The sequence below is a fragment of the Syzygium oleosum genome, unplaced genomic scaffold (genome assembly GCF_021117445.2).
Source record: "Syzygium oleosum isolate NSW1041296 unplaced genomic scaffold, Sole_v2.1 Sole_v2.22, whole genome shotgun sequence".
Classification (NCBI taxonomy): domain Eukaryota; kingdom Viridiplantae; phylum Streptophyta; class Magnoliopsida; order Myrtales; family Myrtaceae; genus Syzygium; species Syzygium oleosum.
The window spans coordinates 2550518-2575626 of NW_026607506.1; the positions used below are offsets into that span (position 1 = coordinate 2550518).

General features: G+C 42.5%; 4 protein-coding genes across 6 annotated transcripts; 3 read left to right on the forward strand and 1 right to left on the reverse strand.

Moving 5' to 3' along the window:
- The first annotated feature begins 1735 nt into the window (after positions 1-1735).
- On the forward strand, positions 1736-8182 carry LOC115668993 (zinc finger CCCH domain-containing protein 6). Its single transcript, XM_030590327.2, has 4 exons — positions 1736-2197; positions 6479-6688; positions 6782-6906; positions 7004-8182. The coding sequence occupies exons 1-4, from the start codon at positions 2138-2140 to the stop codon at positions 7983-7985; spliced, it is 1377 nt and encodes a 458-aa protein (XP_030446187.1). The 5' UTR covers positions 1736-2137; the 3' UTR covers positions 7986-8182.
- A 1001-nt stretch (positions 8183-9183) lies between these two features.
- On the forward strand, positions 9184-11256 carry LOC115669058 (uncharacterized). The gene is made up of 2 exons (XM_030590386.2): positions 9184-9671; positions 10943-11256. Exons 1-2 carry the CDS (start codon positions 9315-9317, stop codon positions 10958-10960), a joined length of 375 nt encoding a protein of 124 aa, XP_030446246.1. The 5' UTR covers positions 9184-9314; the 3' UTR covers positions 10961-11256.
- Positions 11257-11782: 526 nt separating this feature from the next.
- LOC115668977 (uncharacterized) lies at positions 11783-16023 on the reverse strand. Of its 2 annotated transcripts, none has more exons than XM_030590314.2 (7): positions 15742-16023; positions 15017-15631; positions 13720-13910; positions 13083-13321; positions 12788-12987; positions 12323-12448; positions 11783-12216 (listed from the first exon to the last, which is right to left on the reverse strand). In XM_030590314.2, the coding sequence occupies exons 1-7, from the start codon at positions 15895-15897 to the stop codon at positions 12118-12120; spliced, it is 1626 nt and encodes a 541-aa protein (XP_030446174.2). In that variant the 5' UTR covers positions 15898-16023; the 3' UTR covers positions 11783-12117. The 2 variants fall into 2 exon arrangements, with proteins under 2 accessions (XP_030446174.2, XP_030446180.2); XM_030590320.2 differs by having other exon boundaries at positions 13720-13907; positions 15742-16022.
- Positions 16024-16968: 945 nt separating this feature from the next.
- Positions 16969-19770, forward strand: LOC115669001 (probable methyltransferase At1g29790). Of its 2 annotated transcripts, none has more exons than XM_030590336.2 (2): positions 16969-18421; positions 19320-19770. In XM_030590336.2, exon 1 carries the CDS (start codon positions 17138-17140, stop codon positions 18386-18388), a length of 1251 nt encoding a protein of 416 aa, XP_030446196.1. In that variant the 5' UTR covers positions 16969-17137; the 3' UTR covers positions 18389-18421; positions 19320-19770. The 2 variants fall into 2 exon arrangements, with proteins under 2 accessions (XP_030446196.1, XP_030446215.1); XM_030590355.2 differs by lacking the exon at positions 19320-19770 and adding an exon at positions 18720-19111.
- Positions 19771-25109: the final 5339 nt, after the last annotated feature.

The following is a 25109-nucleotide window of genomic DNA, read 5'->3' on the forward strand; positions in this document are numbered from 1 at the left end:
TTGGCAAATCGCCAAAAGGTTTAGAACTAAATTGATCAAATTGAAAGTTTTGGAATAGAATTGACACGGATATAGCGAGGTCAAAACTCTTTTTTAGTAATTTTCTCACCAACTCCTAAGTGAGCTTGCTTGGGGGCTGTATCTGGTCTGGGTACGCACTTCTTCGACCGTGAAGCACGTGGTAAGGGAAATGCAAGGGCGGCGGGTGGGCCTGGGCCACACGCGAGGAAATGAGATTGGGGTATTTTGGGTGGTTTTTTTTTATAGTTTCTCACAAAGATTTTGTTTTTGGGGAAAATACAAAAAACATGTCCTAGTATCTATCATCCACGACAAGGAAAAAAAAAAGATACACGTGTTTCGAAATTACAAATTAAATTCCCTGTTCAAATGAAGCTGCCGCCTCCGCCGTCAGCCGCCACCTCCGCCAAGTCCAATTGCCCGACCGACACACCGTTGCGGCCCCTCTTTTCTCTCTTCATCCCCCTAGTGAGATTTCTATTTAAATTCCATCTACAACCCTATTGCAGCCTAAGATCGAGGTCGCCATGGCCATTGGCAACCTCATATGGAGGTCTGAACCGACTGATGTTGAAGAATCGGTGGATGTGTTGTGGTTAGAAGTGAAATGCCACTCAAATCCAAAGCTAATTGGTTCTCCCCAAAAAAGGCCAAGGCGCAGCAGTTGACTAGACATCTAGGGGTAGAGTATCGTTTCGGTGCAAGCCGAGAGAGCAATACTAATTCAAGGCAAACTATAAATACTACATATGACCTCCAAATAATAGGGTCAAGTTCGCTAATGAGATGATGGGGGGTAAGCTATATCGTCAAGAGGGAAATGGCTCAAATCACCAGCTAAGGCTCCCAAATGACCGCTCAGTGATAACTGATGTAGGGGCGTGAGACGGCCATGTGGTTTGCCAAGATCACCCAGTCTGGGCAAGGCCTCTGTGACTGGTGAGGGTCAATGGTCATGAGTGACCCTCGCTGACACAAGAAAAAAAAAAGCAAAGAAAAAAATTCAAAAATAATTTTTAAAAATTTACAAAAGTTGTTCACGTCAGCGTCGATCGTGCCACGTAAGACAGTCGGAGTGCACGTCAGTGATTTCCTGTCAAAATTGACTGGAATGACTCAATTGGCAAATTGTCAAAATGTTTAAAACTAAATGGCCAAAGATAAAACTCGCACTGATTTTAGGAATGATTAGGCTTGAACTGATGACTTCCAACACGTCAAGGTTACGCTTTATGGCTAAGTTTTATCCCTTTCGTGTTCCTATCAAGAAATAGAACCAACTAATCCTAAGAGAGGGGGTTGAGAAACTCAATGCCACTATGCTACTATTCCACAATTTTTAAACAACTTGGAGTCGAGCCTTCTTTTCACACTATTACAGATACATAAATAATGGAAAAAGCTGGATTCCATTTTCAACCGGTCCCATCGGAAATAGGATTGAATGTGGATTCGAGCTACAGCACACGGTTTCATGAAATCGTACGATTTTCCCGATCTAAATCAAGCAGCTTTACATGAAGAAGATCTTGCTCAGCACGCTCTATTCAATACGGGCAAGAAAATCGATATTATTAAAACAAATAGAGAAATCGAAATCAAGTCACGGCGATACGGGTAGAATTGAATCGGCGCAAGCGCGATAGATTTAAGGCTTTTTTGGTCATTTCGCCCCGGGCTGCGCCTTGCCATGGTATATATTACAATGACAACATTGAGATTCAGAAGCATTACAAAATGAAAAACAGAGTCGGCTGCAGAAATATCACTTGCGTAGGAGCGGCGAAGCAGAAGAGAAAGAACCAGAGGATCTAGGGTTTCCCCCGGGATCCCTCTGGCATGTCACCCGGACGTCGATCAATCATCGATCACGATCAGCTTCCCGCTTCGCCGATTGCGCCGATGGTGTCGTCCCTTAGGGCTTCGATCTCGGAGGGAGGAAGGACGAGCCCGAATTCCGGAATCGTCTCCGATTGAGATCGGAGAAGGAAAAACCCTAAATCGATCGATCGATAGATAATCACGTCGCGATTGCTTCGCTTCGATCGCGTGCTCGCGCCGAGAATCGGAGCAGGGGAAAAAGGAGTTGTCTTTTTTTAAAGAGAGACTCGGTAACATGCGGGGATCGCTCAAATGGAAAAGGGTTTCTTGGGCTTCGGACGTTAATCTTTGTCAGGTAATAATGCGAGTTGTTGTTGGTGAAAGGTTCTTTATGGGATTGTGTGCCGGCGAAAACTTAGATGTAAGACTAAGGACTTCATGGGATTTGAGGCAATCTGAGTCGAGTTTTGGAACTTATGCATTGTTGTGTGATGCTTTTATGGTTACATTGCGCATGTCTTTTTAGGGGCTGTGTGGTGTCCGAAGTGTTTGTTCTTGAGTTTTGTCTGTGAGTGACCAGTTTCAGTTCTGATAGCAAAGGTTTTTCCTTTGGGTGTTGAGGCGGAAGCATTTAGATGGGTTTTGATGCTTGCATTCTCTCCTGGAAGTGTTGGAGAGGAGAACACTTTTAAGAGCACATAATTGAAGTCGCGGCGATGTATTTGGAAAGATAAGGCTTGTTTCAAGTGGAAGCATATATTGGGTTGAGCATTCGTGTTAGGAAACTTTAGTTAGTTCGGTGCTCTCTAGCATCTATGCGTTGGTACAACTTGTTCACTCAGTTAAGATAATGAGAAACTTACTGGTAATTAATGAACTGAGGTTGACTGAATTCTTCCTTATGCAAAGCTGTAATTTTGACTAGAATAAGAACAAGTAGAATGACAAAGAGTGGTTTCCCCAGTAACAGGGATGGGTAATTCCTTTTGTGGAAGAAATTGCTTCAGTAGCTCCTAAAATCTATTTACAAATAGCTGACAATAGGTGATGTGAATTTGAACATCTTTTTTTATTGTAATGAGGCTCTAGTGCTGGCAATCAGACCATCGGAGAAGATTTATCTTAAATCATTGACATTTCCTATTGCAAGCTCTCGAGGGAGTAAATGATAGTATATCAAAATAGTTCCCGCTGAAACTGAATGGAAATTTATTAACAATGCTTAAGCATTCAAGTCTCAATTGTCACATTGTTCCTCCCAACCATTACTTGAAGCTGAAATGTGGACATTCAGCTAAAGAAACACACTGACTTTTTCATTGGAATCTGAGAACTGCACAACAGCAGAGCAAGGGACCTTTAACTGTAAATTGCGGACTTTGAATAACTCTATCCAAACGTTGTTGCTTCCGGCACAAGGAATGTTGATATATAATTCAAGTGGAAGATTTCAAAATGCTGGTGAAGAATGCTGGTTAAAGGCAACTAAATACCATTATGGATCAAGATGACATGTTTTGGGTGGTCTGTAAATATGCTCTACAATGCAGTTTATTCGCATTAAAATTGCTTCCTACAAGAGTCAAGCAAACTTCTGTGCTCGCTGAGATTTTAAGTGGCTTCCCACTGTTTGACATGGCACCAAAATCCTTCAATGCCACAAACTGTTTCTGAGCAATGAGGTTGTTGTACATGGAACAATCATTGATTGGACAATGTGTACCTACGTGAGAAGTTTTAACTCGGGAAACTGTTTGAAATGCAAATGCCAATTACATCATACAAGAGATGGTTTGTCTCTACTGCATTCTGTGAATAGGCAAGTGTTGTGACTCATGAGAAATAGATGTTTTGGAGTATATTTACTCACATTTTTAGTTGCTACTAAGTTTTTGTGCAAAAATTGCTTGCCTTTTTCTTTTAAATTCAACTTTTATTTCACTCGTAAATGGCACGTAGAAATGCTCTGATGATTGTTCATATCATCCCTGTTTATGCAAAGCTTCTTTTCAATCCAGGCCCACTTTCCATGGTGCGTATTTAGCTCTTAATATACAGTTTCAATTTGTATAAAAACTCAAAATTGTATTGACTGCTTAGTAGGTGATTTTTTCTTATCTAATATTCATAACTGGTTATACGCAAGTTTCTTAAACCATACTAAAGTTTTAGTTTCTTGAGATCAATTGAATGGATAGCTGTCTTTCAGTTCTTTGTTTTCGATTCCTTGATTGATTGCCAGGCACTCCATTCCTGTTGTGGTGATTTAGCATTTGCCTTCCAACTGCATCAACAATTAATAACAAGTTTATGGCTGTTTTTACCCCAATAATCTCTATAACCTTGTTTTTGAATTTTTACAGAATGTCTGCTTGATTACAATGGATCTGTAGGCTTTAGGTCTTGCACTTGTAACATTATATTTTTCTTTATTGATTTGTCAGGATCAATTCAATTATATTTAGAAGTTTTGGCTTTACTGATTTTTAAGGTGCTTTACAATGGAGTATTATCAAGTGGTTTGTGTTTTTTTCATGCTACTGTGCTTTCTTGAATATGACTGTAAAATTCATGCTAGGTGCTGAATATGAGTCATTTCTGATGAAATTACTTTTGTCTCTACCACCGGAAGATCTCTCTCTCTCTCTCTCTCTCTCTCTCTCTCTCTCTCTCTCTCTCTCTGTGCTTCTATGAAGGGGTACTCCAGTGTCACTAGTGATAGATTACTGAATTTCTCACGTGACTTTTTTTCTTTTCATTTCAAAAGCTATAGTGTATTACATCCTAATGAGTGCCTGTGGGGCACATGTGAACGAAATCCTCGACATGATGGTTCTGTACAAACCGGAGAGCAAGTATCTCTCAAGCATGCACAGCAATTCTTGAGATGGTTACGTGAGATAGTTATCATAGTGGTTTCTGAGTTTTATCCCCCATTATATATTAGTGGTTACTGAGTTCTATTCCCCCTCATGTTTTAAGAGAAAAACCATTATTAATTACTGATTCTAAAGATGAGCAAACCATTGTCAGTATTTTATGCACGGTCTTTTTCAAAAGTAGTGGTCCTTGTTGTAGGGTTCAAGTATGTCTAACCTGGGTGTAATATAATGTTGATAGGTTGTCTAACTATGGTTACTATCCTGTAATTGTTCCTTTTATGCTTTCTAGTCTTGCTTATTTGTCATATTGTTGACAATTGCTGCTACATTTACTCTGCTTGATGAGCCCAGTTGCCAGCATCATGTACCTTCTGCTTGATTGGATAAAAGCTTTCCACAGGCCATTGCGAGTTGATTGAGGAAAGTTAGATTAGCTGGCTTGGCAGGCAGCTTCATCATTTATTATGTGATTGTTCCATTACCTTGTTTATTAATGACAATATTGGTGCAGAAAAGCTTGAAAGTCCTTTTTATTGGTAGAAAAGCTTCAAACTCTAGTGATTCTAGGATACATCTTTCCACTGCTGTGCAGATTATTATGGCTCTGTATCTGTTGTTTCCGTTTGTGACTCGCCCTCATTGCAAGGACAAAATGATTGGACTAGATGGTTTATTTCATTTGTCCTTTTTCGTGGCTAAGAGGATTTTAAGTTTACTTAAAGCTCCGTTTCTCTATGTTAAAGCTTAGTCACTGGTTTTGGGAATCTGTAAGATTGTTGATGGCACTGGCAGAACTCTTGCAGAAAGGAAATTAGACACCTTTTAAGTTTTTTCTCCTCTTGTAGAGTGAGCGGTCTATTTACTCATTGCTGTAAATTTTCTTAGACAGTTATGGTCAGTAAAAACTACAGCATTTGATGGGCTTTTAGAGCTATATGCAATGAGCCATGGATGAATTTCCCGTAAAAAAATAAAATAGTTGAATTGACCGAGTGCAACACTTTTGAGTGATTTAAAATGCTATTATGCTCATGTTTCTACTGACGTGGGCTGTTAAGTGTGAGAAAAAGTTGCATGTTGATGTTATATATCTAAACCAAAAGCCAAAAATTAAATGCCAAACCAATTCTCAAGTTGAATTTCTGCCAGTGGCCTCAGACAATTTTCCTCCTGTATGTGGCACATCCTTCATAACTGCAATCTGTACTATCGTGCTATTCTTCAATCCTATGTCCTTTCTAGATTAGTTGTTGTCTGTCTTATGTTCAATTTTTTTTTGGTCGAAGTTTTATGTTCAATTTTGACAGGCATCTCCTAGCAAAATATCCATTGACCCTGTATGCATCCGAGTTGTAAAAATTTCTAGAAACATTCTTGTATTTACTAGAACATGCGTTATTGAGTATGAAAACTTTTCATTAACCGTGTCAAGTCTGGGTGTATTTACTATGAAAAAATATCCCACTTATGCTGATTAGAAATTGCTTGGTGAGATTCCTTTGTGCAGCTTGCCAGGGTGAAATTTGCTCCCAAACTCTGTGTGTGATAAGTAAAGTAATTGTGCTTCACTTCTGACTGCTTGTTCAAAGGAGTCCAAAAGTAGATTTAAAACTGTACTTGCTTAACCTTTTCTTGGTTACCTCAATGATCTTCATGCTCTGGGGCTGTTTTGTTTGCATTGGGGGATGATACTGGTACCCTGTACTTGATTGGTCAACTTAAGTTCTACTTGCTTACATGATCTACCGAAACAGGTGAAGCTGTTCCTTTCAGATGAAGCTCCTGTCCAAGTTGGGGTTAGTGCTCAAGACCACCTTCAGGCCAAGACCTCGTGGCTTTTGCATTCAACTGGAGTCGGCTCTGATGATGCTCTACCTCCTGGTTTTGAAGCAGCCCATCCTTCCAATAAGCTACAGATTAAGGTGTCTGAAATCCCTCTAAGCAAATGGAAGTGTCCTCCACGAGTAAGTTGCCCCGGGGTTATCTTGTAAACCTTGTTGTTCCATCCTTTTTTATTTAATGTCTGAACCTTTATTTGCTCTTTTTGATTGATGCAGTTCTTGCTTACTGCCGAATGGCAAGTAGTTGCTGGGGAGGAAAGCAAAGAGGTTGATGTTCAAAATCAGAGGGAGATGAGAGTGCTAGAAGCAGTTTATCCTCGTCCATCTGCCATTCCTCAAAAGTTGGAAACCTATCTTTTTATTTTTTTATTTTGTTGGCTATATTTACCTGTAATGTTGCTCTTCCACAAACTTACTTTTTACCCCTTGCAAGTGCAGTCCTGTGGCTTCATCAGACTTGCATGATTTTGATCAGAATGGTTCAAAAATTCCGTTAGTGCCAATTACTCCCATTGAAGATGAAGAGATACCGGGAGATGCATCATCCGACGTTGTTCCCCAACTTGGTGTTCCCGTCACATCACATCCATCATTACTGGTTTCTGGAGTTAGTCATCCACTTCAGACCACAGGGCCTGTTGTTGCAAACACTGCCACCAATCAGAACCTTACCGCTAGTACATTGCATGGTGTAGAACCTGATGTGGCGGCAGCTGCATCAGCTGCCTTCACTGCACTAATGAAGAGCAACGAGCACGGGAACATGATTGACCAGGAGTTACTGATTCAGATACTGAGTGACCCCAAAATGATCGAAAAGTTGGTCAAAGATTACGGGACCATCACCGAAGCACAGATCCCAACAAACACGTGGGGAGGATCAGCAGTAGGTCTCTCAAATCCTCCTAGCTTTGTCAGTAGTGTAGAAACTGGAATGCCTTCGGTAGCTACTTCTTCAAGCGGGCTCTCATACTCTCACACAAGTGGGCCGTCGTTGTACTCTCATCCTACTGGTGTCAGAATGGGACCGCCGCCGACTGCACCGCTTCCTCCCCAAACGGTCATGCAAGCTGCTACTTCCTCCACCATCAGGCCAGCCACACCAGCAAAAGATGTCAATTATTTCAAGAGCTTGATTCAGCAACATGGAGGAGAAAGACGAGAGACTCCCCAACAGTATGGTGGCCCTTACGGCCACCAACCGTTGACAATTCAGGAACCCGCCAGTAATCCTAAATTAAGAGAATCAAAGGGTAAAATAATGAAGCCTTGTATATATTTCAATAGTTCAAGGGGGTGTAGAAATGGGGCCAATTGTGCGTATCAGCATGATATACCGCTCCAGCCACGCAGCAGTGGCATGGCGGAGGCGCAAAATGGGAAAAGAATGAAACTTGACAGGGAGATCACAGGTACCTAAGAGGAGAACATGCTTGTGCAGAAACGTTCCTGCATGTACATTTTTCCTGATGGCAGGGCCAATTGCGGCCCCATTTTCTGCTTATGTTGCTTGCCTTACAAGGCAAAATACTGTCTCCAGCAATTTTTGATATTTTTCAATACAATCGGATTCAGCTTCGAAAAGCTTGTGTGGAAAGAAAATTCTCTTTGTTGTTTTTGCTTTTTATTCCTCTCCTCTTCTTCTTCTTCTTAAGAAATTTTCTTGCTTTTACAACCTTTTGGTGGAATTGACCGACTAGTATTTGGATATTTATAAATTAATTCAGTGGAAAGAAATTTCAAGTCAATTGTATATCGCACACTTGTAATTTTTAATGCACAAGAACTTATTATAGTCCTAAGGATTGGATTGACATCTTAATTTTTACCACACCCAGCACCTTGTCATTCCTCCTCTCCCTTCTTACATCCGTGACCGAGGTTAGCTCAATGCTTTGTGCTCCAACCATGTGGTCAATTGAAATAGGTCTTGTTTACTAAGTTTATACTCCATTATGCCAGCAAAAATTTCTTGAAAAGATGTACTTGGGGAAGTTATTATTTTGCAACTTCTTCTTTTTAAACCCAAAATCGGAGAATTCAATGTATAGTTACGACAATATGATTATTAAGGAGCGAAATTTTAGTCCCTATTACACTTATCAAATAATATTTTTCGTAAAAACATAAGAAACTATACCAATTAGTTGAGGGGGGATCTCAATGGAATCATAAAACTACATAAGCATTTTTCATCAAACCACCAAAGTGCAATGTCGGAACAATGCACAACCAAATTCCCCCCCTCCCCAAAAAATCATTGACTTACACCCGTGATACAAATACTCGACTTTTCAAATCATTAGATCAACGAATTTTTATCTCAGGAACAAAAACTCATGTGACAGATGACGTGACAAATAGAACCGACACGTATGACAACAAAACACATGTCGGCTTGAGCCAAAAGATGCCGTGGATACGTCAGCAACAGCCGGACGATGTTGTTTCTAGCTCTTCTCAATATGAACTAATTTGTTTCACATACGTTTTCAAGAGATTCTTGCAGTCTACAACCGCCCTTTTCGTTACTGTTCTGGTTTTTGTCTGAAAAATGTCACCGGGTTGGGCCCAGAAAAGCAACAGTCTTTGGGACGGGCTACGACAACATTCGAGGTCCAACTTCTCCCATTTTTACTTCAGTCGCCGGAGCATCATCGATCCGAAAGGAAGCCCCTCCTCTCTCTCTCTCTCTCTGCGTGCAGAAGAGCGCTTCCTCAGTGCGGTCCCGGGTCGCGCCTGACGGAAGATGCTGAAGTTTCTGTCGAAGGTGAGGATCGAGTTCAATGCGCTGGACCCGCGCATAGCCTCGTGCATGGAGTTCTTGGCGCAGTGCAACGCCCGCAAGGCCAAGGAGTCGAACCCGGCGTGCCAGGTGCTGGTCAAGCGGCGCACCGACGACCACCCACCTCAGATCGCCGTCACCTTCGTCAACGGCGTCGAGGAGGTGTTCGACGGCACCACCACCACCGCCCAGAGCATAAGGAGCATGATCCTCGAGAAGGGTCAGGTGCTGGAGACGGAGCAGATGTTCCGCGAGGCCGGCGAGGCTTGGCCCGTCGTTATCCCCGAAGAGGAGCTGCGCCAGCACGCGCCTGGCACTAAGGTCAGTGAGGAATCTCGTCTCTGCTTTGGTTTATGGGTGTTCTCTCGCTGTTGCATTGCGTCGAACATTTGGTGTGCGGGGGATCTGTGCTCAGTTGATTTTTGATTTCTGATGTCCTTGATTGCGGATGACTTGGCGGTATCCCAATAGTTCGAATGGCGTCTGTTTTTGTCAAAGGCGAGAACTTTCATGAGTCTCTGTGTAGGAGTTATGAGGGGAAAAATGATTGCATTCGCCATATTGTGGCCCGTGTCTTTGGAAATGATGGCTGATTTCGTGAATTCGTTAGCTCATCTCCGGTTTAGAACGAGAACGTACTTTGGTTGATAGTTTTCACATCTCTAATCGTATGGACATACCGCATCCATGCTCTTTGATCTTCCTATCTGATTCTTGGACGTGTTAGGTAGTGCCTATTTCCTTTTGGGGCTCCACGAAACGGAGGGCCGAAAACTTGAGAGGGAACATAATAGTGAACAGTCTATGTTGCCAGAAATTGCATTCCAATTAATTCTGCAGCAAGTGGAATGTGGAAAAGAGCAGGGGAGAAAACTAGTTGGTAATTTCAGGAAGTCAAATGGAAAATAGGTTATCTTGAGGACATTATTGTTAACAATGTAGATTGTCAGCCAGTTCATAGATAATGCCGAAGTTGGGTGATTACTTATTCATTGAGTTTTGGCATGTCGGACGTTTTTACTGGCCTAACATCTTTTGTGGGAGCACCTTTGATTTGTTGTGAGCATCATGTCTAGCGCTGTCCATTGGTTTGGTCTAGTCATTGGCATTCGAATATTTTGAGGATCTGGGAAGAATATGCAGGTGGCAGAGATGTGTTTCAATCGAACCTTTTCAGCATTGTCCAATGAGAGCAGGGTCGCATCTCATAATTGTAAAAAAGGCACAGTTACTGTAAATTTTTGTTAAGCATGTTCTTGTGTGCGATTCTTGTCTTCAGGCCTTAGTTGATACCCCCTGCCTTAAAATGAAAAAAGAAGGAAGTTGTAGTAAGTTTAACATAGATACCATAGCACCTCGTAGCATATTCTATGTTGAACTTATCCGTGCATGTGTCTATAAGTTTCTTCAACCATTTTCATAGCTTTAGACTCTCAGTGTGAGTGTCAGCCAAGCAAAGTGGTTTTGCCATCGCTTTTTCCTTCCAATCTCTATGCAGTGGAGCATTACCTGCCATGGAACCATATTGACTGTCTTATCTTAATACACGTAAGCTGCGTCGAGCTCATGCATTCTTATGTCTTGTTCTACAGCCAAGGAAGGCAGAGTAGCAGCAGCAGATACAGCGGACTGTGAACGTGGATGAACAGCGAGAGCCATCAGCTGAAACGATGTGACTGGACCTGGTGTGCTGCCAAGATGGGGATGACTATGTAGAACATTACGTCAAAGATTGTTTCCTATGCTAGCTTGTGTCGTTCCTGCTCTTTCGGCAATCTTGCTTCATAAGGTTTCAGAAATTTGAGTACTCGTCCGAGATGCCAATAAAGAACAAAAAATTTCCATCTGCTTGTTTTGCTTCTATTTTTTCATGGTGATGAAAAACTTGTCGAGGTTGGTGGCCATGTTTAGAAGTGAGTGCTTTTTTTTTTTTTTTGTGATAGCAATTTTCGCCCTCAAAGTTAAAAGAATTTGATGCTGGTGTTGTCTGTCTGAATGAGCATCGCAGGACATGTTTGATGTCTTTCGACTCTAGTTCATCCTTCGTCGAGGGGATGAAGTTGGAGTGATTGTTTGGAAAATGTGTCGTGCGCATTAACTTTTGTTGCCCCTCAGAATGTATAAATTGAGAATTAGACGCACTGTTATGTAAGAGCCTGAATCAGATCAGCGATCAGGACCACTAGCTGGCGGATCCATCATTTGTCCAATCCACCATGACCGAGCTAATTGTCGACAAATTATAGCCAAAGCCTTTTGTTTTTCTATAGTTGATTCGAATAACACCTGGAAAGAGTCTGTAAAACTGGGCATTTTAACTCCAAAAGACTACATTTATAAGACAGCTCCTACGAGTGCCGTTGCTAATCCAGAAGCAAAAGAACCAATGGAGAAGCCTTAAAAACCTGGACCTGCGCAGAAAGTGCCCTCTTGTCACTCGAGTCGGCATAGTTCCGACAAGCAGAGATGCTAGAGGAAGTTTCGTAGTCACTTACGGTCATCAAACATGCAGAATCATACAAATGGGAAAACAAACACAACTGGGCGGTCATACACATGCAACTGGCTAAGTAGGCAAGGATGTGTGCACAAGTATCCGGTATGTACATGTGCCTCAGCTGTCAGCACTGTCGTTGAAGGCCTAACTGATTCTGCTTCGAAGTTTAGCCACGTCGAAGGATTGGCATAGTCCCGACCGACCTTCAACCTCTAAACCAACGGCAAGCAACAAAAGTCAACTGGATGAACTTCACCTCTGAGATTCGTGTTACCGGTCTTCCCGCTGAACTCTGTTCGGATCGTTCATCATGTCCATCATCATCTTCTCAGGTGAATCTTCCCAGCTGGCAAATGTCTTTAAGTCGACCTGCGCAGGATGTATTATAGTGTTGAATTGTCAGTCTGTCACCTAGTATGTGCAACTCTGGCATGCAAAACTCTTGTGACTTTAGATAAGGTTATTGTAGCCTTACCTTGCGCCTCTGCTCAGTAAAAAGTTGTTCCCTATTCTTAAATAAAACTTGCACCTCCTTGGCTTTTGTACCCCCTAATCCCCAAACTTCAACTTCTGATATAAAAGCATCAACAGGAAGATATCCCTACAACGTCACAGATCCACTTATGAGGGATAAAATTTCTTCAATTTCATTATGTCATAGTTAAAAGAGCCTCTCACTGTCACTCAGCAATTGTTCTGAACAAGTCGAGAGAGAAAACAATACATTGTTGAAAAGGGGAAACCAAAAAAAAATAAAAACGTTCAACATGCATATGTACCTCTTATCTAGGTGAAGAGAATCACGCTAAGAAAAGGAATCAACAGAGTATGATGATCCTAAACTCGTGCAAAACGACTTCAATGGAGAAGTCACCTCGATATGCATACGAGTCTTCTCAAACCATATTTAGAATTATAGCTTGTGAAAATAAGTACCTACCTGATTTGGGAAGAGGGGACCCGATTGATAAGTTTTGTCCACAGCATGATGGCGAAGAGTAATTCTAGCAAAATCTTCGTCAATAATTATTCTCTCATTGCCTATGGTTCCTCCAAACCCAAGTCCCACAGGCTTTGGATGTGGCTCATATACTCTTGCAGAGGGATGCAAGTGGGAATATACGAAATTCTTCTCCTTACCTGATCATGATATCTGGGCAATTAATATTAATTCCATCACCAGTAAAAATTTAAGAAAAAATGTTATCAATTGTCAGTCCTTCTAGCTCCTATACCAGAGGGTAAATATGCACTGAAAAGCGGATCGATAGCATAGAGATTTCCAGGGCTTCCATAGAAATGATCCCTACTTTCAAAGCCCTGCTGTATCAGTACACCAATGACCCATTTCTTGTCTCTAGTATTAGTCTCGTGAGAATCTCCAGAATAACCAGAAACCAACAAAAGCAGGGGACCAAGATAACCTTCAGTATTCGACCAGAATCTGTTCAAGCCTTTCCCATGGAGAGATGACCTGCAAAGAGTCAATAAAAGATGTTATGATACAGCAACCATCAAGGGGGATAAAGAGTTCGGCAGTTTGGATCGTGAGAAGTGCAGAGATACTAAAGCCACAAACTTCATAGAAGCAACATTACTTAACAGATGAAGTTTCAGCCAGGTATATATATATATATATATATATGAAGGTAATGAAGATTTGAGCATCACTGGTTAAATACAATAGATGCAAAATTTCCGTCTGCCCTCCCAGACAGTAGACTCACAAAATTATGTCCCGGAAATTGTGCACTAAAAGCTTGCTGGTTTTTCTGATGCCGCAAGATGACAATATTTGAAGCCTTTAACAGCAACATTTTCCACTAAGTCTTTGTGGATGGTAAAATAAGATCAAAAGGAGAAATGGCCAACCTATATAGAAGGCTTTCTTCTATCTTGTCACGATTGCTGCAAAAGCAATGTGTTAATATCTCTTCCCTCAATGCATTTCTGACTGTGAGCGAAATAGCCCACGCCCTTCCCGGGGTAAGTAGATGCGCACCACATGCCTCTACTGAAGTGATGTCCCCTGATGATGAATTTGAAGGCTCCAGTTCATCCTGCTATTTTTTAAAACGAGAGTAAACTACCCATCCCTCCGGCAAGCATATAATGTATATAGATGGCGATTGCGTTAAAGTTCAGTTCTAACCACTTTGATGAACTACAAATCATCAAGAATGCTTCGTGACATGGAAAACGATACCAAGAGTAAATGAGATTTGAGAGAAAACCATGGAAGAGTTAATGCTTTATCAATGAACTTGAATTATCATGCCACATTGCTTGGTCCCTAATTGACAATGGCTCCACTTTTTAAACTCTACTAATTCACACAAAGCAGGAATCATATAATACAGACACTTGAACCAATAAGAACATCTACTGAAGTCATGGAAAGTGACATCACTGGCGGGAAAACGTGTTGCAGATTTATAGACCAGATAATCAGATGGCATTTCACATCGCCCTTCAGAAGTTTAAAGAAACATCAAAAAGGATTATTTGTCGCATAGTACAGCTGACATCCCTTAGCATCTGAGAATGTCTGGACATGAGGTTAAAATGTGACCTTATGAGGTAAGGATGTAAAGTGGATCTAACATATCGCACAAATAAAGGCCAAAAACCAGAAGATATGATGCACTTCAATTTCCAAGCGAGATATTAGCATCTCCCCAACAACAAGCAAGAGAGATAGGAAGCAGAGATCGAGTAAATGAACAAGAATAAGTGAAAAAGAAAAGACACTTTATATTAACGTCCACCAACATCCAAAATTAGCCTGTATCACTCAAATAATAATTCTACTCCTTTATGTGGACAAATTCTACGAGAACAAATTAAGCCTTTTATAAGCAATCAATCTGTCATTCTCGGTCCAGTCATATGCAGGTTCCCTTGCAACTAATGAACCTTAGAACTGATACAGCCCCTTATTAAATTAAATAAATTATATGAACCAAAACGCCTGATGGTAATCGTTGACAGTTAAATGTAATGGACAGATTCACAGGTAGCAGATGAAAAGAAATTATGCAATATCCTGTAATTCACAGTGCCCAACAGAAATTATGTAAATGAAATCTAAGTGCCACATATCAAAGGAAACACCTTCCTCCTAAAAAATTTTGGGAACAACGAAACCACCAAAAGATAAACCAAGTACCTGTGAAATGGTAGAGTTTCCAAGACGTTCATGAACAAACTGTGAAAAGCAATCTGGGAGAGTCGGCACCGTCGCCAAAGCCCAAGCAACAAACTTCCTGGCGGGAAGCTGAACTTCCGAGCCCAAAAAGTCGAAATTCCACAAATCCAAACTACTGCCATTCTCAACACATGACACCACCGCCGACGAAACCAGACAACCAATATCCGGCAGAAACAAGGCCGCCTTCCCTTTAGGCAACTCACGAACCTTACTACTCCACAACATAGTCCAGCACATCCAGAGAAGCATCAGCACGTCCGCAGGCGTAAGATGTCCCCCTACTTTACAATGATCAGCTTCATCAGACTCAAACTGCAAATCCACCTGATGCCCCGCCTTATTCGCCGCCAGCGCGAAAACTCTCAGCAGATTAGCGAGCACCATCGATGCGGCCATCCTCCCGCAGCACTTAACATAGCCTCTCACAAACTCCACCCAACTCAATCCACCCTTGTCAGCCACGAAGAACACGTCAACTATAGAAGCCCCCAAGTTTTCCAGCAACCCGGAAAACGATTCCGGCGCTCTAGGCGCCGAGCGAATCGGCTCGTCAAAGCACAAGCTCAAGCAGCGCTGAGCCAATTGAGCACACACGTACGTTTCGCGACCAAATTAGCAACCTGAATCAACTGCGAGCGCGCCGAAAATGAAACGAAAGCATGCTCGGGGACAGATCGGAGTACCTGAAGAGAGGCGACGGGAACCGCGCTCGTCTGGGGATCGGCGAGGTCGGCGAAAGCCTTGCGGAGCATCGGGAGAGCGCCGGCGGCGGCGGCGAGGGACTCGATCTCCCGCTGCTCCGACGAGACCTTCCGATCCGACGAAGACGACGCTCCCATTATCCGCTCTTTCTTACAGAGAGAGAGCGAAGAGAGAGGGCTTCGAAGGGAAAGCTTGCTTCTCGTCGAAGATGCGTAGAACAATGGAGGTCGCAGACGCCGCCGCCGCCGCCGCCGCCTTCGCCGCTGCCTTCGCCGTCGGTGATCAATCGAGCCGAACCGACGTAGATGGGCGGAACGAGACAGTGCCGTTTCGTTCCGATTTTCGCGGGAGCGGTGAAGAGGGAAAAAAAGAAAAGAATAAAAACGACGATGACGTGGATATTTGTGAAGGCTCGCCGTTCTCCGACGAGTGACAACTAAGGGCGTACGAAAATCAAGTCTTAATCCACTAACCATTGACTCATATTTAAACATATGAAAATATGAAACATTAACAAAATAAAAAGTCTTGATTATGGATATAGCCGGAAATAAAAGATTAGATTAGTGATTTCAGATTATACATTCATTATCAGGCTCTATGAAATATCACGGGATTGCGCGAAAATACGAAATAAGAAAAACACAAAGATTTGTTCCGAGTTCCATTTGAAATCAGTAACTTACCCGTCAGAATCGATTTTTCAATTTTTTAGAACTTGAAACCTATCTTGCATGCCGTGAAATCAAATCTATTCTCCGGCTTCCGAACTTTTAAATTGTTCAATGTGATCCCTAAACTTTTGGTGGATATTCAACTTAGCCTCCCGAACTAGATGAAAATGTTTAATATTGTCCTTTCATTAATTCAAGTTCACGGACAACATTGAACATTTTCATATAGTTTAGGGACTAAACTAAACTTGTACCAAAAGTTTATGGGCCACGTTGAACAAATTGAAAATTCACGGATCACATTACATATCGAGTTATAGTTCAGAAATCATGCCGAACAAATTAAAAATTTATGGACCGCATTTTACATTAAGCCAAAGTTCATAAATTATTTGTGTCATTGTCCCAGCAATAAATGTACATCGGCCGGGTCGATCTTGTTGAGCACAGTAAAATGCCCGTGAAATCTGACCCCAAATCCAACCAACCCACTGTCCAAACCGGGCACCGACAGACAAGACAAACTCTGTTTCTTCACAGAAGTCGCCGTGTCCTGAATTTCATATTCACTCTCCCGGAATCTGCACATCTCCACTTGCTTTGCTCCTTCGCCCTTTCCCCCACTCCCCCCACTCCCCCACCTCAAATCTCACTCGCTCCGCACTCCACCGGCAGCCCGCATTCGCCGCCGGCGAGAGCTGCGATGGGGTCGGTGTCCCTGAAGATAGGCGACGGCACCGCCAGGTTCAGGCGGGCCACGATCTGCTCCTCCGCCGTCAACCTCCTCATGCTCCTCTCCGTCGTCGCCACCAACATCTTCGCCCTCTACGCCTTCACCAACCCCAGCGCCGCTAACCAGTCCCACCACCACAAGAACATCTCCCTCATCTCCGAGCAAGTCACCCTCATCCTCCGCGAGATCGCCTCCTCCCAGAAGAAGCTCGCCAAGATGGAGAAGGAGCTCCTGGGCTACGAGAGCATCGATCTCTCCCGACCCAACATCGCCAGCGAGCTCAAGATGTTCCTCCAGCCGCACTCCCTCCCCCTGGGCAAAGATTCGAGGACCGGGATCACCGAAATGGTGGCCTCCGTCGGGCATTCTTGCGAGAAATCCGTCGACTTGTTGACCCAGTACATGAGCTACAAGGTGTCGGGGCCCTGTCCCGACGATTGGAGCCTTGCCCAGAAGCTGATTCTGCGTGGGTGCGAGCCTCTGCCTCGGAGGAGGTGCTTCGCCAAGTCTATCCCCAAGGTGGGTCTTTACCCTTTCCCTGTCTCTCTCTGGAAGCCGATTAGTGACAAGGTCGTGAGTTGGAGCGGCCTTGGTTGCAAGAGCTTTGAGTGTGTGAATACTAAGAAGTCCACTAGGGAGTGTGCTGGTTGTCTTGATTTGGCTAGTGGGAATGAGAATCAGAAGTTTGTGAAGGCTAAAGGCAAGAATGATTTTGTCCTCGATGACGTGTTGGCCTTGGGTGGTGGGGGTATTAGGATCGGATTCGACATTGGAGGTGGGTCGGGTACGTTTGCTGCGAGGATGGCCGAGAAGAATGTGACTGTGATCACCAGCACATTAAACATCGATGCCCCGTTTAATGAGTTCATTGCGGCAAGGGGTCTATTCCCTTTGTTCTTGAGCTTGGATCACAGGTTCCCCTTCTATGACAATGTGTTCGACATAATTCGGGCATCGAGTGGATTGGATGTCGTGGGGAAGCCGGAGAAGTTGGAGTTCTTGATGTTTGATGTAGACCGGATCTTGAGAGCTGGAGGATTGCTGTGGGTGGACAATTTCTATTGTGCCACTGAGGAGAAGAAGAAGACTCTGACCCGATTGATCGAGCGGTTCGGGTACAAGAAGCTAAAATGGGTCGCGGGAGAGAAGCCGGATGCATATGGGTCGGGCAAACCGGAGGTATACTTGTCTGCGGTTTTGCAAAAACCGTTGAGGGTATAGCCCCTAGGTGCTTTTATAAGTGTATTGCAAGAGGTAAGAAGACAACTGCTAGCTAGCTCAATTTATTCATAGATGAATTCGTTGCCCTTGATGCGCTATTGGAATCTGTTAAAACATGGAATAATACCTGTCGATTGTACCAGTGTACCACTGCAAATCAGTAGTGGACAGTTATAAATCGGTTCTAGAACATATGTGTTGCTGTATTTGATTCTGTATTTCCTGAGAAGCATTAGACTCGGTGAGCTACTAGATGACAAACATTAGTGCCTTCTTAATGCTGCAAGCAGGCGATTGTAATTTTTTGACTTTGTTTTGGCATGGAAATTAGATTTCTCTCGCTGTAGCCTGCCATTGCTTATGAGCATATTTACTTGACTCCCTTTGTTGGTACCTGCTGTGTGGACTTGCCAACAATGGATTACTTGAAACACAGATTGCTATCAGCTTCAGGCAAGATGTATCGCACTGTTTGTGACCATCTGTACATATATTTCCTGGAAATATCATAAGCAATGTATCTCCCTATGAAATTCATGTAGCATAGAGCTTGGGTTAGATAAAACTTTGCTTTGAGCCGACATTAAAAACTTACAGTGCACATCCTTTATAATGCCGGTTTCTTTCTGACCAATCCAGATACTTTACCAACTCCAGTTGACATACTATTGCTGTTAAATTTGTCTTCATGCTGTGATTCATATTTCTCCTCAGAATGCTCTATGGTTTTCTTTTTGCCCTTTTGGGATGAGATGTCCTTGCTTCTGTGACTAAATTATGGTAACGACGCGCAATTTCAAGTCTATGATTTGCACGATCAACGTGCGGATAGGGAAAGTAGAATCAGGGCAAGCATGCACAATGTGGTCAGAGCTGTTCATTTAGGGGCTTCTGCAGAATCAGCAAGATAATCGGTGTCTTTCCTTTGCAGGGACAATGGTTGGGTGAGTGTTTCTCCTGCTCCCTCGGAACTTTCTTTCGCACTCACTACAAGAGTCAGAGAAATCGATTTTCTTGCTAGCTCTCTTCGCATGTTCATTCCGAGGATCGGTGATTAGTTGATTATGTAAACAACTAGGAGTATGAGTGTCCTACGGAAAATTGGCAAAGCAAGCACTTTACATTGTAAGCAGGTATCTAAGTACCCGCGACTCCTTTTGGTAGGGGAAGACGAGGGTAGAAAAAGAGACGGCGATTGCACAGGGCGCTCAACTCCTGTACAAGAATACAAGTAGACCCCTCTACTTGAAAGGATTGAAGAATCTGACTCTGTGATTGAGTGCCCTGAAATTGTTTGTCTTTAGTTTGAATATTTGATTGAGTTTTCACTGGAAAACATGAAACTATACTGTTCTGGCTGGCACTTTGGAAAGGGTATTAAAGGCATTTGCGACGCAACTAATTAAAGAAACTTTACAGTTTTCAATGCACTGATTGTGCTTGTGTAATGTACAATTATTGTCTTGGAAAATTGAGTTATTCCAAATAAAGTATACTAAACTAGTGCTTCGGGAACATTCTCTAGCCATGCCATTCACTAAACAGGCGGATTATTCCATTTTCTGCATAACATGTAGCATAATTGGCAGCGACCCCATTAATTCTCCGTGACATCATAATAAGAGATATCGAGTTGCAATCCAGTAGCTGTAAGGGAGTAGGGTACTCGGAAAACCTGGAGCCCTGGCAAAGAAGAAGCGGTTCGATACCTATTGGTCGAGGAACGTCCCGATAATGGTACACCTTCTCAACATCGAATGAGGGACGGCACAACACAGATCATCTCTTGAACATGTGCACATGCGTTCAAAGCGAGTTGTGCTTAATCCCTACACGAAAATGTGTGTTGGGGCGGGCTGACAAGTCTACGAACTTCACAAATTGGGCTTGTTTGCTCGAGAAAGGAAGGGTACGATGGTGTGCGGTCTTCTGATCATCGAAGTTAATCACGATTACTCGTCAAGGTTAAAAACCTATGCTATCTAGGGGTGTGCAACCGGACCGGGTTTACCCAGAAACTAGATCAGCCCATCCGAAGAACAGGTTTGGAAACCGGTTCCCGTTTGAACCGGTCCGGGAACTAGTTCTATTTTTTGAGAACCGGTTAGAACCGGTCCTGTTTCAGGTTCCAAGTGAAAACCCAACCGGACCAGTTTTAGAACCGATTTTATATGGAGGTCTACTTGCAATTTTATATGGCCAGAATTCAAAGCATTCTATCATAAAGGATGAGGGAGGTGATCATTATTTGCGAATAGTTTAACTTAAGGGCTTGTGAGTATTATAGGGAGCAATTTCCTTTTTCTTAAAATTTTTGTTCTGTAACGAAGAAACTACATATTCAATTGGAACTTATGCTATTTTATCACGTCCATTAAATTATTGGGACTAAGATAATATGCTTTTGTATGAATACTTAAGATTGTTTGCATAGTCAAATTTATAACCTTTGATTTGAGTTATAAGTTTTCCTATTTGCTACCCTAAAAAAATGAAACCAAAAAAAGGAAAAAAAAAAAGGGGTTCTCGAGTAGACCCTGTAACCGGACCGAAAAAATAGGGTAAGTTCCAAAACAGGGTCCAGGGCAAATAGGATAGGTTTCAGGTTCCAAAAACTAGGAACCGGTTATAACATGATCGATTTCAGATTTCAGGTCTGGAACCGACCTACCTCGAAACCGATCACCCCTAATGCTATCAAAGGATAGGATCTTCAACAAAAAGAAGGACTTTTGAACACATGGAGGGCTCCATGACCAGTCGGGACCCTCGCCAATTAGAACGCCGCCTGGGAAATACTTGGAGAGGAATAAAAGATGATCTGCAAAGGACACTCAATGTTGCTTTTGGTGACATCTGAAATTACGAAAGGTCTTAAAGCGTTTCCAAACAGACGCAAAACTTTTACCAAATATTCGATCGGGTCCTTTTAATTTCAGCAATTAAATATGAAGAAACGTGCGATACCGCCAAATGTCGAGATACGTCGAAAATTTTACCCAAGGAACTTGAATAAATATTGACTGAACGTCATAGGACTTAATTGCTCCAAGAGTCAACTTGCACTTTAGGGATGGATTTTAGGACTGTTGCTGTCATGATCCGAAGTTGTGTTTCTTCCCGATTTTCCTGGTACCTTACGTGAGCGTCTTGCAGAAGTCCAAATCCCATCCCATATATGGGCTTCAAAGCCCATGTATTAGTGGGCCTAGTATGCATATTGTCTTCCCCAGCCCTTTGCCATGGAATTGAATATGTGGGACTCTCTTCTTTTTCTTTTCTTTTGATGCACCATCAACGCAGCGAGCGGATTTAGGTTCGAATCGTTGTGGTGTAGTTTTCTTTTGGGTTGATCCAAAGAGTACGGACCCGTGCTTTGAGTCCCGCGCTCGTCGAGATCGGGGAGTAGCTATATCCCGGTTTCTTTGAGTTATTCAAGAGAACCGGATTAAAGGGAGGATGTTAGGAAGGAAATTTCTTTGAGCTTTTCAAGAGCGTTAGAAATGAGACCGTTATATACATATGGATGGTTCATGATAAAATCGGAGTGACTTTTATAAGGTTTAGAAAATGCTTTTCCAAAAAGTCCAAATTGGTCCGTTCCTTCGAATTTCCTGTTCTCCCACGCGCAAATCTATCGGAAGGAAGTGGGGCGACTCTTGTTGAGAGGAAAGAGATCGTGAAAGTTATGGGAATTAATCGGGATACTCGAGCAACTTCGGAGATGCATGGAAACCCCAAAAGGGCATTTCGTTGACTGGAAACAGGGCTGATATTCTTGCCTCGATGCTCTGCTTCTCTCTTCAAGCTGAAGAGCCAGTGAGTTTCCATCGTCATCGATTGATCACTGTGACATGGACAACCCTAACGTATGCACACATAGATATTGCTGGGACCAAGGTCAGTGCACCGGGTGATGGTATAAGGGGAAAAACCAATGGAAGCATTTCAGTTTGCGAATCTTGTGAACCCCAAAAGAAAAGCAAGAACAAAAAGAAGTACTGGGAGTCGCATGTCAAAGCGAAATGCTTGCAGAGAGACGATGAAAGGGGCAGTTCGAGTAGGACAGGCTTTGGTCACTCGTGTGTCCAAGATGGTGAAAGAATCCAGAAAAGCAAAAGAGTGAATGGGTGGTCGAAAAGTGTCGACGGAAAACCTTTCGAAATATGGATCGATGTGAAAAATCGATAAAGGATATGAAGGGTCCATTGAAGATTCTTGGACATGAAATGTAATTGGTGAGAAAATTAAAAGTACAAAGACTAGAAACAATCGTGTCCAGCCATATAAAAGGGTATTGAAATATAAAGATATACTGGAAGTAAAATTGAATAACTAATATTCATTGATTGATTTGTGGTCATTTGCACAAATTACACTCCTAGTATTTGTTGCCATTACCAACAACGATTGTGAAGAAATGAAATACATTTTTACGCAACTCGGAATTCGGTAACTTGGATTTGCAAACGGTTAATCAACTCCTAGACACAACTCTGCTACCCGATGGTTGCTCTTCCACTCTTCACATTCAACATCACCGGACACTTTGCATTTCCTCCAAAACTTTATCAGTTGCAATCACCCATATTTCTTGGTCTCTATCAATAGTGGCTTCCGAGATCCATGACATCCACTACTTGATGATAATGTTAGTTTCACTTTTCCATAGCTATGTCAATGTACCCAAGCGAATTGTGTTTGAGATTATCGGCCCCATCACTGGGATAGCTACTTTGCATCCAGCTCATCCTGAGTCACGTTAGATGTGGCCGTTTGTCGACTAAGTCAGGCTTTACTCACCGATGCTCGTGATTTGGGACTTAGTCTTTCCATGTTATATTCTTCGTCAGCTAGAACCGTCCACTTTGTTTCTCCCCACAGTATATATATAAAACTTTGTTGGATCAACTACATATACTTACCGACTAAGAACCTTTGCCACTTCGCAAATTCTAACACGACCGTATTTTGCTTGGTCTTTCTTAGCCCAAGTCGACAGTCGAAGACTTGGGCATTTTTTGGTGCCAACAGCAGTGCAAAAAAATTATGGCACTCTCGAGTACTGTACGGAAAAAAAGTACCGTATGAAAGTTATGTCAATTGAGCTGTCTTTATCCCGGATTTTAAGGTACCATTTTTGTCTTCCACATTTCTGAAGTAACCAATTACCTTAAACCATCTTTAGGGTTTGGTGCGAGGCGTAAAATGAAGTTCGAAGATGTGGACCTTCCAAAAGTAATCTCTAGATGGTGTAACTCTCCGGACGGGTAGGGCCTGGCGGGGCTAGGCCCACAATAATCTCTAAATAGAACTGTATTGAACTGTTGCCCACCAAATCATGACTTGGACACTCAAACTCCTATTCAGGCTCTGCTTCCTTCGAACTCCATCACCTGCCATCATCATTTCCATTCTCTTTGCAGTCATTGTTGCATTAACTCAATTCGTTGTTGATCTCTAGGAGAAAGTATTTCATGCGACGACTTCATGTGGCAATGCTTGGATCCCGGGTTCCCGTTCTATGACGATGATGTATTCAACATAATTCGGGCATCGAGTGGATTGGATGTTGGGGGCGAAGCCGGAGAAGTTGGAGTTCTTGATGTTAGATGTAGACCGGATCTTGAGAGCTGGAGGATTGCTGTGGCTGCACAATTTCTATTACGCCAGCGAGGAGAAGAAGAAGGCTCTAACCTGATTAATCGAGGGGTTCAGGTACAAGAAGCGAAAATGGGCCGTGGGACAGAAGCCGGATGCATCCGGGTCGGGCAAATCGGAATCATACTTGTCTGCGGTTTTGCAGAAACCGTCGAGGCTGTAGTCCCTAGGTGCTTCTACAAGTGGATTGCAAGAAGTAAGAAGACGATTTCTAGCTAGCATAATTTATTCAAACACAAATTCGTTGCCCTCGATGTGTTATTGGATTATGTTAAAACATGGAATAATACGCGTCAATTGTGTTGACATTTGGAGTTAGAGAAAATAACGATAAAGTATTTATGGTGACTCGACTACAATTAGGGTTGCAGGATATGTATTTATAAGAGCGATTAATTACAATCAGAGAATGAACTGAACATAATTACGTTAAGGTTCAATAATACATATAAATTAAGTGTTAATACCCCTCTCAATCTGAAGTAGGTGTAACAACCGATAAATTGTATTTAATTAGATAGTCCCTTAGTAAAGATGTTTGCCGACAGATCTGTTGTAGACACATAGCGAACACGTGATTGCTAGAAGCAACACGAAGTATATGACAAATCAAAAAAGCCTCCAGCAACATAGTCAATCGCAGCACGATATTGAAAAAGTTGGTTAAGGAGCAATGAAGTGGGAGAACACCGCTCAATGAGCAATCTATGGGTGAATGTGCTAGCTAAATACCGGTAGATATGTTTAACTGAGTGGAGATGAGGAAATATGGATTGATGCATTAATTGACTAATTCACAGCAAAACTAATATCAGGTCTAGTCATTGACACATACTGTAGTGCATACTGTTATATTTATAATGTGATCCCACATTTAGGGATATAGTTTTTGAAATAAAAACTTATCCATTGGGTTTGACCCACGTTTTCTTTTAAGTGATGTTATCCACGTACGGTTTTTCCACGCTCGTACCACTTCAAGGACAACCGCCCTCTTCGAACCGCCTTGATGGGAAGCGGTTTATAAAGATGAACGTTCATTCCATAAGGGCGTACACAA

Coding starts and splice junctions, on each gene's coding strand:
- LOC115669058 (XM_030590386.2), top strand. CDS start 9,315: ATGCTGAAGTTTCTGTCGAAGGTGAGGATCGAGTTCAATGCGCTGGAC.
- LOC115668993 (XM_030590327.2), top strand. CDS start 2,138: ATGCGGGGATCGCTCAAATGGAAAAGGGTTTCTTGGGCTTCGGACGTT. Junction 2,198..6,478: donor CGGACGTTAATCTTTGTCAG/GTAATAATGCGA, acceptor CTACCGAAACAG/GTGAAGCTGTTCCTTTCAGA. Junction 6,907..7,003: donor CCATCTGCCATTCCTCAAAA/GTTGGAAACCTA, acceptor TTGCAAGTGCAG/TCCTGTGGCTTCATCAGACT.
- LOC115668977 (XM_030590314.2), bottom strand. CDS start 15,897: ATGGGAGCGTCGTCTTCGTCGGATCGGAAGGTCTCGTCGGAGCAGCGG. Junction 13,322..13,719: donor GAAGAAAGCCTTCTATATAG/GTTGGCCATTTC, acceptor GACTCTTTGCAG/GTCATCTCTCCATGGGAAAG. Junction 12,217..12,322: donor TTACTGAGCAGAGGCGCAAG/GTAAGGCTACAA, acceptor CATCCTGCGCAG/GTCGACTTAAAGACATTTGC.
- LOC115669001 (XM_030590336.2), top strand. CDS start 17,138: ATGGGGTCGGTGTCCCTGAAGATAGGCGACGGCACCGCCAGGTTCAGG.